This window comes from Gallinula chloropus (genome assembly GCF_964237585.1).
Source record: "Gallinula chloropus genome assembly, chromosome: 19".
Classification (NCBI taxonomy): domain Eukaryota; kingdom Metazoa; phylum Chordata; class Aves; order Gruiformes; family Rallidae; genus Gallinula; species Gallinula chloropus.
In genome coordinates this window covers 3,297,968-3,317,707 of record NC_140104.1, presented here as the reverse complement: position 1 = coordinate 3,317,707, position 19,740 = coordinate 3,297,968, and the positions used below count along the sequence as shown (strand labels likewise).

Sequence of the window (19,740 nt, the reverse complement as noted above, 5' to 3'; positions counted from 1 at the left end):
CTGTTTTGTTACACAAACAAATGAAGAGTGTGGATTGTTAGGAGTAGAACAGGATAGTAACTTTGCAACCACCGGAATGGAAATGTGCAATCTGTGAGAACGCTTAGGAGGTTATACTTAGCTGTTACAGACTAGCAATTCAAATTTATGAGCACCCAGAACACCACCTGCATAGGAAGAAATCTGAAACGGTCTCTAATCATGCCCTGAAACGGTCTCTAAACATGCTCCACTTCAACGAAAATGATTCTTTACCTCTGACAGCTGTCCCAGGCATAGGAGGCTAGTAAATTATTTACTTATACCACAGCCAGATAACTTCGCTCGTCTGAGCCAAGTCTGCTCGAGGTCTCAAGTATGTTCTTTTGTTGGTTGGTTTGAGGTTCTTTTTGCTGGTTCACAGGACATTTTTATTACAAGTATCACCATATAGGGAGCAACATGTTTTAGGTAGGGGTAACTGTGGATATCATCAATGTATTACAGGTATCACAGGCAAACGTTACTCAACGACTGCACATCAGGGTGTATGAGAAGACGGGTGAGGTTTTCTCTGTTTGTTTTTGAGTAAACACACATGCAGTGCTGAGAATTGCCAAAAAAGCCACAAAGGCAGGAGGGCAAATTCTCACAAGTCACAGCAAGGATCTTCCAGGGCTAATTCTTGCTTTGCTCCCTCCCCAGAGCTGCTTCAACATGGGAAATAAGCTCCAGACAACAACAGGACTCTCTTATTGCTGCTTAACAACATTACTGGCAGTTGACTTCACTGGATAAACTTGCAAAGTTTTCAATTCAATTTGATTGTGGGTTTATGTGGCATTGAGAAGCCCCTGCTCGATGGACAACCACCTGCAGCTAGGACAGTCCTTGGGACAGTCGTTACCACAAGCTCTCTAATCATGAAAAAAATGTACCCAACTGAAAGAGTGGTTAAAATCCAAAAGCAAGATCACAATAGAAGGGGAGGGGAAGGTAAGGGAGATACCTTCTTGCATACGGAGAAGCAGCACCAAGCAAGAGAAGCCCTAAAATGAAACTCTGAAGCTCATGGGGAGCACACAGATACAGTGAGCGTAGGTGGGGGGCTGACTTCCTCACCCATGGAGGTCACAAAAATGTGTAGCTTTGAATACCTGTCCTTTTCCAATGCCTCTGCCACACTTGGCCTCACCTTTTTTACTGCCTCCCTGCAGTTACTGGGTAAACACATTGACAAGTCCTCAGGTGTACGGTGGTGGATTCATGATTCCTCATCCCTGCCCCAAGCCGGGCAGCCTCTCCAAGCCAAAGAAAGCAGGAGCTCAGAGCACACTGGAGAACAGTGCAGTGAGTAGGCATGAAGTTAAGCAAATGTTTAAGTAATCCTAAGCAGGAACTACGAAGCATTTACACATCACCTCTCGTGTTTACCAACTCCTTCCTCATGTTCTCCCTTTATCCACATTTCACCTTGTCCAGCCACTCCAGGAACTCGTCCCTGCCAGCTACAAGCTGTTGTTCTGATTACACAAGACAGAGAGAAGAGCCTGTGCAGTGATGTCTCACAAGATGGTGACTAGAGTGATGAGTCAGAGGTAGCGAAGGAGCAGTCTAAGAGTTTACTGGATGGAAAGATTTAAAGAACAGCTTGTAACCTACGTCTCTACTCTAAACATTGAGACAGCTCAATAGATTAGCAAGCAGGGATCGTATGCCAGTGACTACGATCAGATTAATTCTTTCCAGCTATCACAGGTTACTTACATTTGAGGAAATCGTTAGCATGGTCATCACTACAGTTTAGGAAGTCAAGAGGGATGCTAAACAAGCATGCAACTAAGACCTGAACAGCTGGCTGATGGCTGTGGTTATTCTGGTAGAAGGGGATCAAAGGACCTACACTTCCCCCTTCCCTGTAATCACACCGCTGAGCATCCAGCCCACATTTTGCGTGGGGGATGCAAGAACAAGGCCAAACCTTCCTACCAGTTTTTATTAAACCTCCAGAGAGAGATTTAACCCTCAAATGGTCCAACATTTTTCTACTCCAAAAGAACAGCATTATCCTCCTTAAAACTCTACAACAGCATCCGTGAGGATGCTCCTATCACCTCTTGCTCATAGAAAAACACCCCTACAAACAGTTTGTAGTTCATACAACTGTGACACTGAAACTGGTGTCCTCCTCCTGCTCCGTCTGGTTCCCAGTGACCCAAAGACATCTCCAGAGCAGTCTGAGGAGAATTACCAAGGATGAATATCTTAATCATGATCCAGATCGGGAGTTTCCCACTCTCCAATTTCTGTCTATCTTTGGATCTGAAGATGTCAAGTACTGTAAGCTGCAGCACATAAAGGCCTAAAGGAATAGCAATATGGTTCCAGCAGAGTCTATAGGTAATAATACAGATCTTGTTATATCTTGCCAGCTAATAATCTGGGCTAGGAAAATCCCAACAGCATAACTGTCAATGGGCACCTGATCAGCTCTGCCAAATACCCACTGGCACAGAGTGCTGAGCAGCAGCGTGCATATGTCTCTTGGAGGAGACACAGTCTCAACACCAAATGCAGGGAGCAGCCCTGGTCTGAAACAGAAACCTAGAAACTTCTTGTATTTTAAGCCATCTTTTTGTAAGCCTTCCTTGGTGTGACAAGCCTTCTGCACCTTTCATGAACTGATCTGTTCTGACCAGGTTTCACCACACCACGCTGAACTCCACACTGAACTGCTTTATCTTTCAGCAGGAAGGAATTTGGCACCATTCTTTTCTGATGGGTTAAAAAGGAAATAGAACTATTCCAAACTCATTTTCTTCCCAGGAGAACCAGCTTCAAGAAGGAATGGTGAAGTTGAAGGAAGGGATAACAACTGTGCTTTTATGCAGAATTCACCATGTCTGGTACTAGCAGAGGACTGGAGTTTGTTCTACTTAACCACAACCATCCCGTGTCTCTGAGTACCACAGAGAACACAGCAAAGAAGGCATGAGGGTCTGTACAGGCTCACAGAAAGCCAAGTCACAGCTCACAGCATTGATTTCACTGAGGTTTGTGATGACAAAGATGAACTCACCGAAGCACAGGCCAAAATGCCGAAGAACCCGACCTTCTGCACCAGGTTCTGGACAGCCAGTTTAGCCCGGGAAGCAAAGTCCTGCAAAGGAGAAAATGAAGCATTAAGGAGGCAAACCCCAAAATGAATACTGGTCAAAATTCATGTGATTTCAATATCCTCCATGCTTTGGGAGAAATTTTAAGGCAAAAGGGCCAATTTGAAAGGCTGGGCTTAGAGCAAAGAGAGAGAAATTCAAATGCTGAGTGTGAAAATCCGACCACCCACATACATTAAGCTCAATTTTATTTTTCAAAACCCTGCAAGCGACACTTAAGCTCACACTATGATGGAAACATGTTTTCTAGTATTTATTTCCTTAATTCTTTTACCTTTAAATTGCCAGTGCCACTTACACCTTATTCCTTAATCAAACAAAGGGAATTCATTCCTTCAAGACCGTTTACACCGTTAAAAAGGTGCTTTCTTGAAACACAAAGCCAGAGTATAACCACCCCATTATATCCCCAAATCTTTTCCCAGGATCCTAATCCAAATAGTTAATTCCATGTACCCTCCACAACAGACCTGTGGAGTTCATTAAATCCATAGAGGTGAATCTAAAATACTTTAAGAGCAACAAAGGTGGCACAGCACGTAACATCTGAGCTGTTGGTGGCAAAGCCAGGCTAAAAACATGTTGCCAACTTTTATTTTGTGACCAGAACTTTCAAACATACTCATGACAAACTCAAGAGTCTCAAATTTACCAAATACACAGTAAACGTTTTAAAAAGCAAAAAATAAAGATTCTCAGAAGCAGTTTATATGAATGTGAGAAGTGAATTTACAAAGGAGTAAAATTCTTTTGATGCAAAACTGTCCCCAAAACTATACCAGGGTCAGTATTATCTACCCAGGGTAGTTATATAAAAAAACCTGAATATTCTCAGTAGTTGCAAAATTTAAAGAGTAATTAGTCATTCTTTTTTAAAAAACATACATATAAGCAGTACAGAGCTGGTTTTCCAGTAACAACAGCTTTGTGTTTCAAGAAATTTTGCAGAAAACAGAGAAATTTTACAAGGAGGTTGCTATAATCAATAATGAAACTCTAAACACCCCACTTCGAGATAAACACAAGATAGTCCAGAACAATTAAATTCCGGTAATTGTAACTTTGTTACGATTGTAACTTTGTTACAATTTTTGTTGCTTTGTTACAATTACTTTCCCCATTCCAGTGATTTAATCATAGCTTTGTTACAAATAAAGGTGTGAAACCTTCACCCCTCTTTACCAAACCAAATAAATTACAATTACTTGACAATGTTCTTGTATTATTTAAACTCTGAATCAGAGAACTGAAAACCTCCTCAGCCACTTTAAAAAAATATATCTGTGATAAGGCAATTTACTACCTTTTTACACCCCTTTTTCAACTAGTAACTCTTCTCCATTACAGGGCTTTAAAACTACTTCACAAATTCTGAAATTAAGACCCCCAATTCTTACTGAAATCAGAAGAATTCTATTCATTATACTTTATATTTTGAGGGGAAAAAACCCAAACCAAACCCAAATTAAAACAAATCCTTGAGCTTAAACAAGAAATCCAACAAAGTGAGATTTCCTACATCTTGCAGTGGGATGTTATTAACCCAGGAAAACACAAACCCTCATTTAGAACAGTCTGTAACGGGTGAATTTGCTAATTTCAACTGGGAGCAAATGTCTTATTGCAAAATGGAACAGGTGAAACAGTCACTGTTTGTTGGAAACTTGTTCCTCATATTTTTACTTCTGAGATTCGTACGGTACAGACGAGAGATTAAAACCTACTCCCAGCAAGGCTGATACCAAACCCTTGAGTTTCTGTTTGCAAAGCCAGGTGTAGAACATGCCTACACAGCCAGCAGAGTAACAGCCTTGATGCTTTTTGGTTAAAAGTGTGTGTTTTGGCACAAATTGTAATAAACAACAAAACAGAGTCATTTGCCAGTGAGCTAAGTCCAAAAATCTCGCAACGGCGAGGGCAGTTCTGCTCAGGCTAAAATTCCCTCCTCGTTATTTCCAAGTTAATAAACAAAACCCAATCAAGGTAATAAATGTTCATTAATAGGGATCACCATTTATTGACACGCTCAGTCACTGAGGATTTGGGCTGTGAACTGAGAAGGATGCAGGACTTTTACAGTGACCAAACAGCCATCAACAGGGGACAGAGAACACAGCCCACCAAGGAGACAACAGGTATTCTGATTCCTTATCCCAGCCTTCAGAATTTCCCTGCAAACTAACTTCACATTTCAAAGCTCGCTGAAGTGTCCCCATCCTGCTGCCCTTTCAGCCACAGGCTTTGCTCTCTGAAAAGGTGAGCTGAACCAGCAGTGCCTTCACGTCGGGATTTCAGCTGTGCCCCCCCCAGCCCCCCGTACTCTCTAACAGAGCAGAATGTGACCATGGTATTTTCAGTTCCTATTTTCTTCCCCATTTCACAATGCTCATGGGGTTAGAACAATATTTTCACTTTTATAAGCCAATAAAGATTTTTTTCATGGCTCCATAAATCTCATTGTAAAGGATCTTTAAAATAAAACCCTACAACAACCCGGTTACTCAAACAGGTCCAGGAGACGTTTCAAGGGAAGTTGCTTCTATTCTGATTTTAACATATTTACCCATTATCTTAGACTGAATTGCTATTATTTTTGCATTACTGTATTAATTTTCACATGCTGGAATGAGAAACAAAGTCTCTAGCAAGTAATCTACAAATTAATGCACAGCTGGTTTAATAAAATATATATTATTGTAATTACATATAGATTGATTTTATTAACTTAGTGTAAGCACAGTGCACCATTTTTCATGAAATTTCTTCAAAATAAACAGCTTCCCTCACCCCTTTTTCAAGTAGTAACTCTTCTCCATTACAGTGCTTTAAAAATACTTAACAAATTCTCAAATTTCTCCTGCAAAATTCAAGGCTGCCTTAAACCAAGTTTTTCCCTCTGCTAAAAAACGTACAATTTTTATTATAAAACCAACCATAAAAGAGTTGAAAAAGCCTAACAGGACTGTGTGTCTCAGGTGAAAAAAAAAAAAGGAGAGAGAGAACAAAAAATGTGGGGCCGTTTTTCTCACCTTATTAAATCCTAACTTTAGTAAAGTCTTTACTCAGATTATTTCTTTGGTTTTTTTCAGGTTGTCTATTACAGACTCCTCCACACACACAGCTACACTGCTAACAATTTCAGTCAAGGAATTTAAATTTTTTTCCTTTTTAAAGAAATCTTAATTTTCTTCCTTTTTTTCAAACTTTCTAAACTGAGAGAAATTTAGGATTTCCCTCGTTTTCTACGATGCAGCAGGATCACAGCTACACCCCATCTGCACAGTAACACAGACCTCAGGGCTGCCACAAAGCCATGTACTGGCAGGTTCAAAATTAAGGCTCAGCCTTCATGAAAACCAGTTCAGAAATACTTCTGTTTGGTGGCTTCCTTAAATTTCTTTTGTCAAATCTTTGCGACATCTGCAATAATAACAATTAAAAAAACCCCACCCCAACCCTTAAAAGTTTCATTTCTCAGAGAATTCAATCAGCCATTTCACAACCTTTACCTATTTCACAATATAATTTTTCTGTTATAAAGCCTGCATAGAGAACAATCTTTTCTCTATATATATATATATTTAAAGCATTTGCAACAAAAGAACTCTCATAACTTACTTGCTTAACAAAATAATAATAATAAAAAGAGATATAAAAGTTCAGCTACTTACAGGCAAAACATTTTCCCCCAAAATTACAGTATCTAGACCGGGCTCGACTCTTGGCTAATGTGATTCACTCCCTACAACATTTCAGGATACTATAGCTCACTATGTTCCTTTTCAAAGATGATTTGGGGTTTGGTTTTTTTTTTTTGGTTTGGAAATAGATTTCCTGTGACTGCTACAATCCAGGCAAAGGAAGGTTAAATGATTAAACATTACTTCATTGGGTTAATCATCCGATCCCAAGAACTGGAATGGAAAGAAGAGGCACAAAAAGGTCAGCACTGAAATACTGATTCACAAGTCTCGGCTGGCGGCTCGAGGAAGTTTGCTTCATCTCTGCCTTAAGTAAAAAGGCCCATTTTATTGACACCAGCATTTCCTTACTACATGTTGCAAAAGAAAAAAAGCCCTCCCAAACCTCCAAACCTAAATGGTAGAAAAGAGTTTTGCTGCTAAGGAGCATTTACCACAAAGTTCCTCCTTTAAGTTTAAAGTATAACTTAACTTGGACCATTTAGCCCTACATAGAAGCTCTGCTCCTTGAAAAGAGTGAATGGACAAGCTTGTCTTAACCACAAGGCTTTGTCCAAGCCCTTGGATTTACTTTATTTCCAATGATAATTGGATCTCAATTTCATTGTGAAGTAAATAGCACAGTGCTTTCTGTATTTGAGTGAAGAACATCTCCCTAGATCTAGTTAACATGCTTGAGAAAAAGAAAAAAAGCTTTAAAAAAATAACTTTTTACTCTTTTCCCTCTGTAACACTGATTTATTATCAGAAAAGAGAATGCTCACAAATTACTGTTCACATTGAAATTGTGAAGCCTCTTTTTTTTTTTCTTAATCTCCAAGAACAGAGAGTGTGGATGGATCCATAGCAAGTAATAGTTGATGGTTACCAAGGAGCTCTGAATTATCAGCACTGGATAGAATCCCATCCTCCTTACAGAAACCACCCGTAAGACCTCGACAGGAGGTATTTTCTTGAAAGACTGCACAGATGGTTTATTTTCTAACCTGAAACTGCAGTCAGTTTTCAGGAGCATCAAGCAAGCTATGACTCCCTATCACAAACCAACTCTTCCTTCCACGCAGCAGTGATGACAGTTGATCTCTGAAAGATACAGTCCAGAATTCGAATTATTCTATCACATTCTTTTTCTGCTGTAAATACACCAAGTACTTTACAAATACATTGGTAAGACTGGTGTCTTGGTGGGTACAGCACAGAGAAGGTGGCCAGTCAGGAAGGGAAGGAATACATCAGCCTAAATTCAATCAGAAGTCCACAGCACGTGTATTCTGTACCAGTAAAACCAGACAGAGACTTACTGATGGTAAGTCACTCAAGCAGGATATTAATTACCTAGCAGATGGCAGCCTTAAGTTAAAAATAAATTTCTGGAAGGCTTGGGAGGGGTACTGTGGGACTGGTTATTCTAATAAAGAGAGAGATTCATGAACATTTACAAAAATACAAAGACACAGCAGAGATCTGAAGTGAACGTGTTACATCTTGAGGGTCCCTCTACAACCACAGTGGATACTAAAGTTAGTGCAGAGAGGGGTATTCATCCCAGTGCCAGAGGAGTCCCTGATGCAGATGTGTAACTTACATGTGAGGAAGATGGGACAATCCCTCAAGATTTGAGCCTGATTTGGATTATAGTTACAATCTTTACTTACTAGGAACAAAGTTTAATTCTCCAAATAATAATCTGAAGACTGATGATGATGATGATGTATGAAGCTATTGTCTCAGATTATTGAAATTATCAATTCCTTAACAGTTAAAAAGCTGCCTACAGAGACAGTGCTCCTTTTTATGTAAAAATCTTAGTTATGTTAAAAATGAGCTGCACAATATTTTGTTTCTTCTGGCTTTCTATTACAACACAATGGAATCAAACACAACTTATGGGAGAATGACCATTTGTGGTTAGGCAACGAATTCTAGAATTTCAGAGGACTGGGAAGAATTATTAACTCATTGAAATGACATATTAACTGCAGAAGAGCAGTTTTAAAGAAGCCCAAGAGCTACCTAACAGCCTGAGAGGTTACAACACACATCCCTGCTAAGAAAGCAGTAGATCAGGAGTGACGTTTAATGATCAACAGAGTAACCTGGAGTTAAGACACAGAGAACAGAGATCAAGATACAGTTGATAGTCACTGCCTATCGCTGCAAATAGCTCATTACTCAGTGACCAAAGAAACCGTCTCATACCTCTCCTGCAAGACATCTAAGGTAAACAGATCTCGTGAGTAAGGTTCCAGTAAGTTGCAAGCAGGAATATTTTGATAGTGGTTCCTGGAGGTGCTGACCTCTCACTCCGTCAGCTGCAATGACTCTCCTGACATCCAAACGCGCATGGAAAGGGCTGTGGCCCTGGATCCCTGCTCTAGCTGTCTCAAAAATGCTTCCAGCTTAACACAAATAAGGGGAGAATTTAAAAGAGGACACTGCCATCATGATGCCTGGAGAGGAGAGGGGGGTGAAAGGTAAGGTAAGGTTTGAACTTACTTGCTCAGAACTCTGGGAAAGAAAGGCCCTGGAAACTGGGAAAAGTTAAAAAAGGATTTGAAAGGTTACTGCAAGCAGCTAAGGGAAGGTGGCAGATAAGCAAGCACTTAAGTTTGATGAGAGAAAAGTATTTACATAGCATAGGCATAGGACAGACATTAAGAGGACTGCCTCAAATTCTAAGCTCGGGAAGGAAATAAATTTCACAAGACATTAAATTCTGGAAAAGGAATAGGGTAATCATATGGGAAAGTTACAAGGGAAAAATACACCCATGTTGAAAATGAAAGCACGGCTTTGGAAAGCAGAGTATGAAGAAGGCTGAAGAGTAACAAAACAGGGCTCCTGACTTCATCAAAGCACTGTGGAAAGACAAAAGAGCAGGTACCTGCAAAACCTCACTGAACAGACCATGTCAGAGGTCTGAGGACTTAAAGCCAGTAAGATTTCAGACCATTACTCAAGATACTCTGAGGCAAGGATGAGTAGGTACTACCTGCAAATCCCACGTATGGGGATGTAGGGAAATAGAGTATATGCACAGGTGAATTCCTCTGGAGCCTTTCCCAGGACAGGAGCACTGAACAGAGATTGTCAAGGGAAACACAGAGATTTATTTCCACATCTGTTTGTGTGCAAATTCTTGAGGTTGGTTGCACACTAAGGGGTGATGCTGCAATTCCACAAAGATAACCAGAAAGATGCTAATCTTTGAGACTTTGTAAACTCAGACATATGAGTAACTATAATTAGTTCTCATGCCAGAAAAATTGAAGATTTTCCACACAAAATAGTCAAACCTATTGTCTTCATAACCAGCCTTTAAAGCGCTGCTGGAAAAGACAGACGTTAAGAAGCCACAGACAGAGCTGTGTGCAGAGCTCAATCCTCTGCACGCTGTATGGAGGCAGAGTGCAACAGAGCCAAGTGTTCGTTCCCACAGCAAGCTTGGCTTTCCCTCATCTCATTTTAACCCAGCTTGGAGTAATGGATCTGTTATATGGTAAATCAGATCTCCCACCAACACGAGGAGGGAGGCAGTCAGCTGGCTCTGGACTGAACACTATTGGCATTAGGAACTTCTAGGTATTTTCTCAATTTCATTTACCAACTGTCCCATGGGTAAGAATGTTTCATCTTCCTCTCCCCTAGGCCTTGAGAGAAGCACCAGCAAATGTTTCTTCACAATAAACTCTGTCTCAGGAGCTTTAGTTTCAAGATTTTGGATTGTTACAACCCAACACCACAATCAAGGTTGGAAGTGATGTACAAAAATGAACACTTATCAGAGAGCTCAAGGAGTTAGTAGACAGTCTCAAACGTAACACCAGCACTTTCCATAACCAGAACTGAAATTCTCAGACCTCTACATAAAAACTGGTTTTGCTCCACACTGTAAGAATGAAGAAACTTTGTAAAGAATAAGGCACAATTAAAGGAAATGATCTGAAGGAAGAGGAAGAAGCACGTCCTTACAGTCTTATTGATCTGTCCCTACAGAGCAGCAGCCCTGCTACATCCCCTGCCACCTCTCCTCCTCAGTTCAGGTCTCTGCAGTGGCATGAAGGATGCCCCCTCTGACACTTGGCAATTTTATAGGGTTGCAAGAAAGGAAGAAATAAAACATATTATCTCTTTGCTTGCTACAGAACTACTTTCTCTTCACATCTGGGAGGAGGTCGTGCAGTGGGCAGATCCTGCATGGACAGAAGTTGTCAGACTGGTGTGTCAGGGAAGCAGCAAGACCGTCAGGACAGTCCAAGGCTGGAAGAGATTATGGGAGAGGTTATGCAGATCTCCAGTCTTGGAGGCCTTCAAGACCAGACTTGACAATGTCCTGAGGCATGTAAGCTGATCTCACAGATGACACCGCTCCGAGCAAAAAAGATGGTCTAGAAACAACTTCAGGTCCCTGTCAAGATTAATTTTGCTGTGATTCCGTAACGAGATACTAACAGCCACCTACAGAGAGAAGAATGAAGTAAACGAACATCCTGCCACCCTGGTTCCCACACATCAGCCATTGACCTCCACAGCTTTTGCTTCTACAGCTGAAAGCATATGCTGGCATTGCCTCCACCAACGTGCTGGCTGCCTAAAATACCAGTGCAGCTGCACAGTGAGTGCTCATTTATTTCAAGTTATTATTGCGATTAGTTATTGTGGCCCAGGTCTGCTGATGTAGTAATAGTGGTGTGACGAGCAATTCCAGGGCTGCATCCACTTATTTATTTATTTTTAAATCCATTAGAAATTTCAAATCTTATTTTTGGGGGCGGTTTAAGATCCAGACACTGTAAGGAAGGGCTCACGACTGCTGGAACGAAGCAAATGATCAAAAAAGGAAGCAAATTTCTGATAACCAAGACAGAACGATTGACTTTGTCAATCCCTAAACAAAGCAGAGCCAATGCCACCAGCACTGGAAAAAAAATACACCCTTCCTCCACAGAGAATGTAGAAATAAGGAAGAAATCCCACGCACAGAAAAGCCACTTGTAAAATAAAAGTGAGCAATTCCTTACACAGCTGACAAACCCTTCTGCACACACGCAGCCTGCCCTCTCAGCCCTGCCAACAGATGTGCAACGCTGAGCAGACCTCCGGCTTGTTCGCCCTGGGAAGTAGCAGAGGTTCCCAGACAGCTTAGAGAAGTGGTCTGCATACCAGACTCTTGTACAACACCGATATTTAAACAGTGTCTGGAGCAGGGGAAAGTAAAAAAATAACAAAATAAAGAGGCTGTTTTCTTGATTACGATACCATAATTAATTCCTACCAGTTATTGAAGGTGCTCTCTGAAAAAAAACCTCTTTGAATTGGCTTATCTGACCCAACCTTCAATCACTTATGAGTTTTTCTCAAAATACTGGGGAGTGAAGTATCAAATATTTAGAACCAAACTGTTGCCTTTGAAACTTGTGTTCAGTATCCCTGAACAGGGCACACAAATCCTACGGCAGAGTTCAACTAACTGCTTCTCCCCAGTGACAGGGTAAAAGCAACTTGCAAGGTTATGGGTGGCATTCATCCTGAAAAGGCTTGTTTCTGTTCTGAAGTGAGGGATTTGTTATTGAAAAAAATCCCTCTGGGCTAATATCCTTGGTGTCAAACAGTGCAAAGCAATCCAGATTTCTTCAGTGTCACAATAATTTCTGATGATTTCCGATTTACACACTTACAGACTGAGCATTAAAATGGGAGGGCTGAAGAAGGGAGTTTTTTAGGGATCAGACCTTATCGCAAAGAGCAGTTCAAAGAAGACTGTGAAAAAGTCATCTCCAAACTACAGTTGGCTAATGGTAAGGTAATGCTCAGCGCTGTTTTTTCCTTATCTGTAAGCAGGTGTGCAAATGAATAGAACAATGCAGGCACAAGACTGCCCTATTCTCATGCCAGTGTCCAAAGAAACCCAGCAAGGAGGTGGCTTACACATTTGTTACTCATAGCTCCTATTGTCTACCCTCTGCGTCTATTAACTCTTTGCTGTCTCTGGAGAGGAAATCCTCTGTAACAAGTTTCCTTATTTAAAGCTTTCACCAGCTCACTCCAAGGCTTATTTCAGCTCAGTAACTTTAGTGATTAATTTAAAACTAAGCCGATACTTAGCGTGATCACTGCCTATTACACTGCCTGTGAAATCAGTCACCGTGTTTACTCTTAGCTCACTATCAGTTTGCCATCTCTCTCTCAAGCTAGCAGTCATAGCAAGTTTCTAAAGCGAAGCTTCAAGGTTTGGTTAGTTCTGAGTTTCATGTGCCAAGAGAAAAGGTAAGACACCTCCCCTGCGTGTATTAGGGAATGTGGGGACACAGAGCTGAAGACAAGCCTCCTGGTGGCCACCCATCAGGCAGCCCAGACCAAACACCAGCAATCCTCCCTCTCCTATGGCACAATTAATAAAGAGAGGAAACTGATGAGGAAAAGGGGGTGACTGGAAGACTGAGCCAGAGAAATTATGAACGGAATTTGATGTTGGGTTTAAACAAGTTATTTCTGGGAAAACAAAACAAAACAAAACAAGCCCCAACAACAACAAAAAAAAAAGAAGTCAAGGTTTTCCCGTTATTGTATGTGACTCCACCACTTCCATTTTTATGATAACTGCCTTATAAAAACCTGCCTGTGGTCTGCTTTAACTTCTTTTTTTCTGGTACTGAATACCCTTAAGACCTTTTGATTAAACAAGCCAGCAGCCAGCAAATCCCTTTCAAGCAGGAACTTACCAGAGACTAGCTGTTAGCTTCACCATGGGAGAGATCCATTTTGCATTTGACCATCGCATTTTACACTGCTAATTAAGTAACATTTTGCTTATTAGTTGAATCTAATCATTCCACTTGAATTAAGTCACAGTGTCATGTCAGAACACAGCGCTGGGTTCTCCAAGAAACCATTGCTGGGTGTGGTACCATACTTTGTTCTGCTTCTGCAAAGAGAAACCCCACACGAAGAATGTGGAAAAGGAATCCAGCTCAAGGCACCAGACCTTTCAGAAATGCTGGAAAGATGGGGTCAGCATGTGCCTGGCTGTCACTATCACCAAAGTTCATCAGTTTAACTCCTTGCAGACAAGAAGCTGACTCTCTGAGCAGGAAGTTGTCGGTGGAACTCCTGACGCAATGCAAACTGAAGCAGTTGCAGCTCAGTTTAATACAAACCCTCTTGAGTCCACGTTGACAAATTCTTTAACAAGCCCTGTGGTTACAGGGAAGCTGGTTTCAGTCTGAGTCACTCCTGTTCAAACAGTTTACTGGAAATGGAGGGGAGGGGGAATTTTCGGAGAAGTCATGTGATGGCCAGACAAACCACAACCAGTAAAGGTTCAGTGGAGTCAAAAACAGGTCCCAGCAACAACTGACATTCAGTGTGCAGATGGCACTCAAACTGAGTCCTGCTGCATCTCAGCACTTTGATGAATTTAACCCTTCTCCAAGCTTGTATTCTTCCACAGGCAGGACGGGGTTTGGAAAGTAAACAAACAGCGGTGGCTGATAGTAACATAGGCAACTGGGAAATATTTTTACATGGAAATTTGGCTGCAGCAATGCTGCACAGAAGCAAAGCCTGATGTGTAAATCATTAGTTCTTAAAACTATGCCACTTAATGACTGTAAGTGTTTGGATTCATTAAGGATTAGATATACAGGATAGATATTAGTACTTTCTCCTCTTAGCAAGGAGTACCATGACACAGCCAGGGCCCACGCACCACGCGTTATCACAGAGTACCTTGAGGTAAACTGGCATGAGAAGCTTCCTTTTCAGCAGAAACCTCTGAGCTTCGAGTGTCTTAGCACGAGAGAGGAAAGATGAGAATACTAAAGAATCTGTAACCATTAACCTGGCAAGAGAGTCCCTGCACGCCCGTGTGCAGACACAGAACTGTACAGAACTGTGCCTGCGCTGTGTTATTACCAGTACACTGCTCCAGCACTAAGTAGTAGATTCACTTCTCCTAATTGAGAGGTTGGTTTGAAGGGCTGCACTGGTGATACTCCCCATGGCTAAAAGGAGAGCTGATAAAAACCTCCTTCACTCTGGAATTCGACTGGAAGAGAGTGAACAGCAACTGAGACACCCTTTCAAACATTTATACTCTTCAAATACAGCCTTAAGTATTAACCAGATGGAGCTGCTCTGGTTTTCTATAGCATGCTGGGCTCTGCGCTGTGTGGGGCTCCGAGACAAAAAGAGCCCGGCTTGTAAACCACGCTCCTTCTCCAGGGCAGAGCCGCGCGATTGTCACCAGAGCGGCTCTGACGCTGCCTTTATGTAACAGGGACCAGCTCAGTGTCCAGCACACACAGGGGGACGAGAAAGGAGAAGTGGGTGTTGCTTGAAAATGAGGGGCTTTTTCTGAAGCATGCTAATGGGAAGTACAAGGCAGACTCAGGCTTCATCCTCAGGCTAAGGAGCTTTCTCCAGACCTACCTCAAAGAGACAGGTCACTTCGGTCTGAGATGTACAACAGAAAATACATCAGTAGCTCTTTAAAGTAAATAGTGTTTTACTGTGTAACTCTGAATAGGGCACCAACACTTTTTGCTGTTTAATCTCTTTAGGTTTTGGTTTGTGTTTTGGGTTTTAAGTGCCAAGCTAGCAGGCACATTCCCTACAGATCCTTCAGCCTGATGTTATATTTGTGGTCTATTCTCACCATAGAAGAGCCTCATCTGTTTCTCAAAATTACCATTGTTTTTGAGAAACAGCAGCCACGAGCTTTCTAAGCAAAACACACGCAGGCAAAAACGTCAAGCCACTTGGCTTTGCCTTGCAGGCACAGAGAAGCTCAACAGAAGTATTGGGGGAAGCTATTCTTCCAAGTCCCACACACCCATTTGCATGCCTCTCCAAAAAGCAGGATGAGGCGAGACCTTTACACTGAGAAAGAACGCTCCTGTCATCTGGTGTCAAACATTTGTAGGGATCTCCATTGCATAAGACACTTGTCACATCCTCTGTGTTTTCTTAAGCATAAAGCTTCAACTTGGGAGACCAGGAGAAGCTGATGTAGGTAATAAAAACTGTTATTGAGCAATTTAAAAATAGACCTCATAACTGCTCATGAATAGCAATTACAGGACAAATAGTGATAAGCTATGCTGAAGACTGGGATTCACTCAAGGTCATAGGAAAAGGCAGGCCTGTCTCCCACAGACATCTAGCAAAAACATGATTGAAGCCAAAAGCAAAAAGGAAGTCATATTAGCAAATGGAAAAAACTGAACTGTCAGTTTTATGAGTGCAATACAATTTAATCGGATTGTCAAAGCCTCATGTTAAAAGAGTTTTATAGAAACCAAACCACAAGTGGAGTTTAAAAAGATCTTTTTTCTTTTTTTTTTTCCCTCCCCCTGGCCTTCCATCCACAAAACAACACACTTCAATCCAAATTGAATTGCCAAGAAAATAAAATCAAAAGTCCTGGTAAACAACACCATCATTTTTCTTAATTAATTACACAACGCCATTCATTTACTAAGGGCAGTCAATACAGTTAGCTATATTTTGGCCTGCCCTGATGAAATGCTCTCTAGCAAAAATTCTCTTCCCAAGAATCTTACTGTGCATTCTGGAGACCAACTCTGGCTGCTCCCACAACTGTACACACATATAATTTGCTGGGGGAGCTTCAGTAAACACAGATAGCATTTCAGCTCTCCAATCATGTATTCAACTGGTTTCATTTGGTTTGGGCTTTGTTTTTTTTTAAACCACGACTTGATTTTTATCCAGTTTGGGATTACTTTGCAGAGCAAAGACTGATGATAGAGGAATGAACAAAGCAGATTTTTTTTTTTAAAGTATATATTTATACCAAGAAAATACCCTGCCAGAGCAGTTTAAAGACAGCAGTGCATGGTAAATAGCATCTGCTGGGTTTTTAATAGCAGTCTCATGACCCATTTCAACTGAGACAGTGGCAGACAACACAGGATAAGGATAAATACAGAAGAGAAGTTCAGCAGCAAGTAACTTGAGGAAAAAAAATGTTTAAATACTTCTAAATCCCTATCAATAAGTTGTGAACAGGAAGTAAACTCCTGACCAGAATGAAAATTTATCTACAATAATACCTAACCAATGTACAGCATCGGTTGCAACCTATGCTGTAACACAAGCAGTATTTAATCCATCAAGAAAACAAATGACAAGAGCAACAATAAAAGGTATTCAGAGCAGCGTGGTTCCATTTTCCCATCAGGAAAAATATGTTTCCTCAGGCTGATGAATGGGTCATGCACTGGGCCCTGAGGGGTTCAGTGGCAAGGCAGGCAAATGTCATCTGAAAGGGATAGGCTGACTGAAAGTCATCTGCTGCCCAGGGAGGTTTGAAACACAGCTAAACCAGCCACGGTTATGGAACAGCACCTCCTCTGTCGCTGGTTGGCTAGCCCACTCTCTCCCTACCTCTATTGTGCTGTTCTTGGAAGTCTAAATAAGTGCAGTATTTGTGGCAAATACTTTGGCCGCACTATTGTATGTGCTTCAACAAGCTGCATTCCTGTCCTCCCATCACCAGAGGTATCTCAACCCAGCAAAGGATCTTTTTCCATCCTTGGGAAGTCCCTTCCAAACTCACACCAACTGATTTTTGGCCCACTCCCATTTTGTTGCAGTGATTATTTACTCCATCTAGCTGTTCTGTGTTTTATTAGTTCTGTTGTTTTGCACTGTTCTTACTTGTGCAGTCTCTGCATGTTCCAGCATCTCCTCGAATTCCTGGTACTCTTCATCATCAGGTTCAGCACCAGAGAGTCGGGCCGCCCTCGCCATAAAATATGGAGGCAGCTCTCCAATGGCTGTGCCAGCACCCTGGGAAAACAACAATATTTTCATGTTTATTCTTAAATAGGAAACATGTGACATGCACAGTCCCATGGACATTTCAAACGATCGAACCCATGGGCCCAGCTGCTTTGAGAAGTTTTGCCTTTACCCACACCAGGTCGAATTTCTCCCCATTTCAAGCATAACACTGTCCCCTCTGAAACTCCACCTTCCCCCTTCAGCAAAACCCAGCATCTCTCAGTGCAGACTATCACACTGCAAAAGCCAGGGGCTTCCAAGCTGTGCTTTGCAAGGTCAAAACAGCGCGACCTGCGCATCCCTGGGGCCCTGCAGAGCGGCACGTTGCCCAGCTCCGGCAGAGCTCCGCAGCCGGTGGCCAGCTGCGCCGGGGAGGCTGGAGCTTGTCGCTACGCCGCAGCCGCAGAGCCGGCCAGGCCGGGGGCCCTGCTATCTGACACGATTCCTGACTCAGCACACCCCACCGCATGATGCCAGACACATTTGCCGGCATGTGACAGCCCTCGCTCCTGAGCAGCCGTTGGAATGATCTGGGAACTCCTCCCCGGTGCCGTCATGGAGTTTTCTTGTTCAGTCATGAGACTCTGTGCAAGTGTTTATTAGAAAACAGGCTCCAGTTTTACTACAGCTAAGAGTGAGGAAAATAAGGTTAAGCAAAGCTCAATCTCGAGGGTTTTTTTTCTCTCCTTAAGATGGAATGAAAAAGCCAAGAGAGCTTGAGATGAAAGCACAGTTCCCTTCTCACCGCAGGAAAATTATATTTGTTTTCTCAGGACATCAAGTGACTCATTTCAGTCTTGTGGGTAATTGCAACTTTAGCTTAACCAAGGGAAAAAAAAAAGGAGAGAGAGACATCTAAGATTGAACATATGGATAAACGCGGGCTAATGAGATGGGAACCTGGGCTGACCTCAGAACTGTGGGAATTCAGGGCAGGTAACAGCACAAGAGTTGAGCACCGCACTGGAAAAGTGCTAAAACTGAGCTATGTACAGATGGCTTTTCTCTCTTAGGGTCAGCAGTGAGTAATCAATGCCTTTGTATTCCTTTGAAGCCATGTGAAAGCTTTTCGATTTCCTTTGTTTCTGCTCTATGTGTAGCTGCACAGCAAGGGAGGGAGAAGTCTCTGCTGTGGATATTCCAGAGAAACAGGTTGTGGCTTTAAATGCTGCCGCTCTTCGCGGTCACCCAAAGTGTTCAGTTCTCAGTTTAAGTACATAAAGCATGTGGCCCCAGATGTTTATAGCCTTGTTTTCCACAGAAGAAAAGTTTAAACAAGCTGAACTTCATTAATCTGCCTATTTCTGGCACAAGGGAAGATAAGCCTGAAAACAGTAGCACTAAGGTTTCAGAAAAATTAACTTGAGGTTATGTTCTCAGGGTGATGCAAGAAGAAAAAGTCACATTGCTTCTCCAGGCTCTGCCAATTTGCTTTGGCTTCATTTAGTTAACTGAGGAAGAGGTCTGCATGTGTGTACTGGACATGAACTTTCTTTAAATTGGGTAAGTCACATGCTGGCTATTACAAAACATTTCAGAAGTGCAACAAAAAAATCATATGATTTCATGTCTGCTGGAGATCGGTTCCTTAAGTGCATTAAAAAAAAAAAGCAGCAATTAAGTGATCCAAACCAATAAGTATTTAACTGCTCTTCATAATGTTAGCTGTCCATTTTCACCATTTAACTTTGAACACCAGTTTTACATGGAGATTCCCTGGACTAACAACAAATTGGAAAGGCAAATGCTAATCAAAATTCTTTTACACAAATACATTCAGAAAAGGAAACCGGGAAATTACTCCACTAGAAAGAGTCTTTTAAGCAGATTTTATCCTGGTCAGGACACAGGCTGCCTGTTCTGCTAATCCTAAGCAATTAAATGTTTTTATTCTTTCCCCTTTTTTCCTTGTAAAAAAAAAAAAAACCCAACCCAAAAAAGAGCTGCAAGACATTAAAAATGTAGGGCACTATTGAATTCCTTGTCCCCATGGGATGGAAGGCTGTGAAAACTGGCATACACCTAGCAGATTGTTTCTGAGAGTCCTTCTGCAGGCCAGGACTGGCTGGGTTGAC

The 19,740-nt window shown here is 41.8% G+C and overlaps 1 protein-coding gene across 2 annotated transcripts in view; it reads right to left on the bottom strand.

The window, feature by feature from the left end:
* The window catches only part of VMP1 (vacuole membrane protein 1), a 63,749-nt gene that overhangs the window by 16,546 nt on the left and 27,463 nt on the right, over window positions 1-19,740 (bottom strand). For both annotated transcript variants that reach the window (XM_084273244.1, XM_084273245.1), the window contains 2 exons: window positions 17,540-17,671; window positions 3,059-3,139 (listed from right to left, as the gene is read on the bottom strand). In XM_084273244.1, the coding sequence (XP_084129370.1) occupies window positions 3,059-3,139; window positions 17,540-17,671 (213 nt within the window). The remainder of the gene's footprint in view (window positions 1-3,058; window positions 3,140-17,539; window positions 17,672-19,740) is intronic.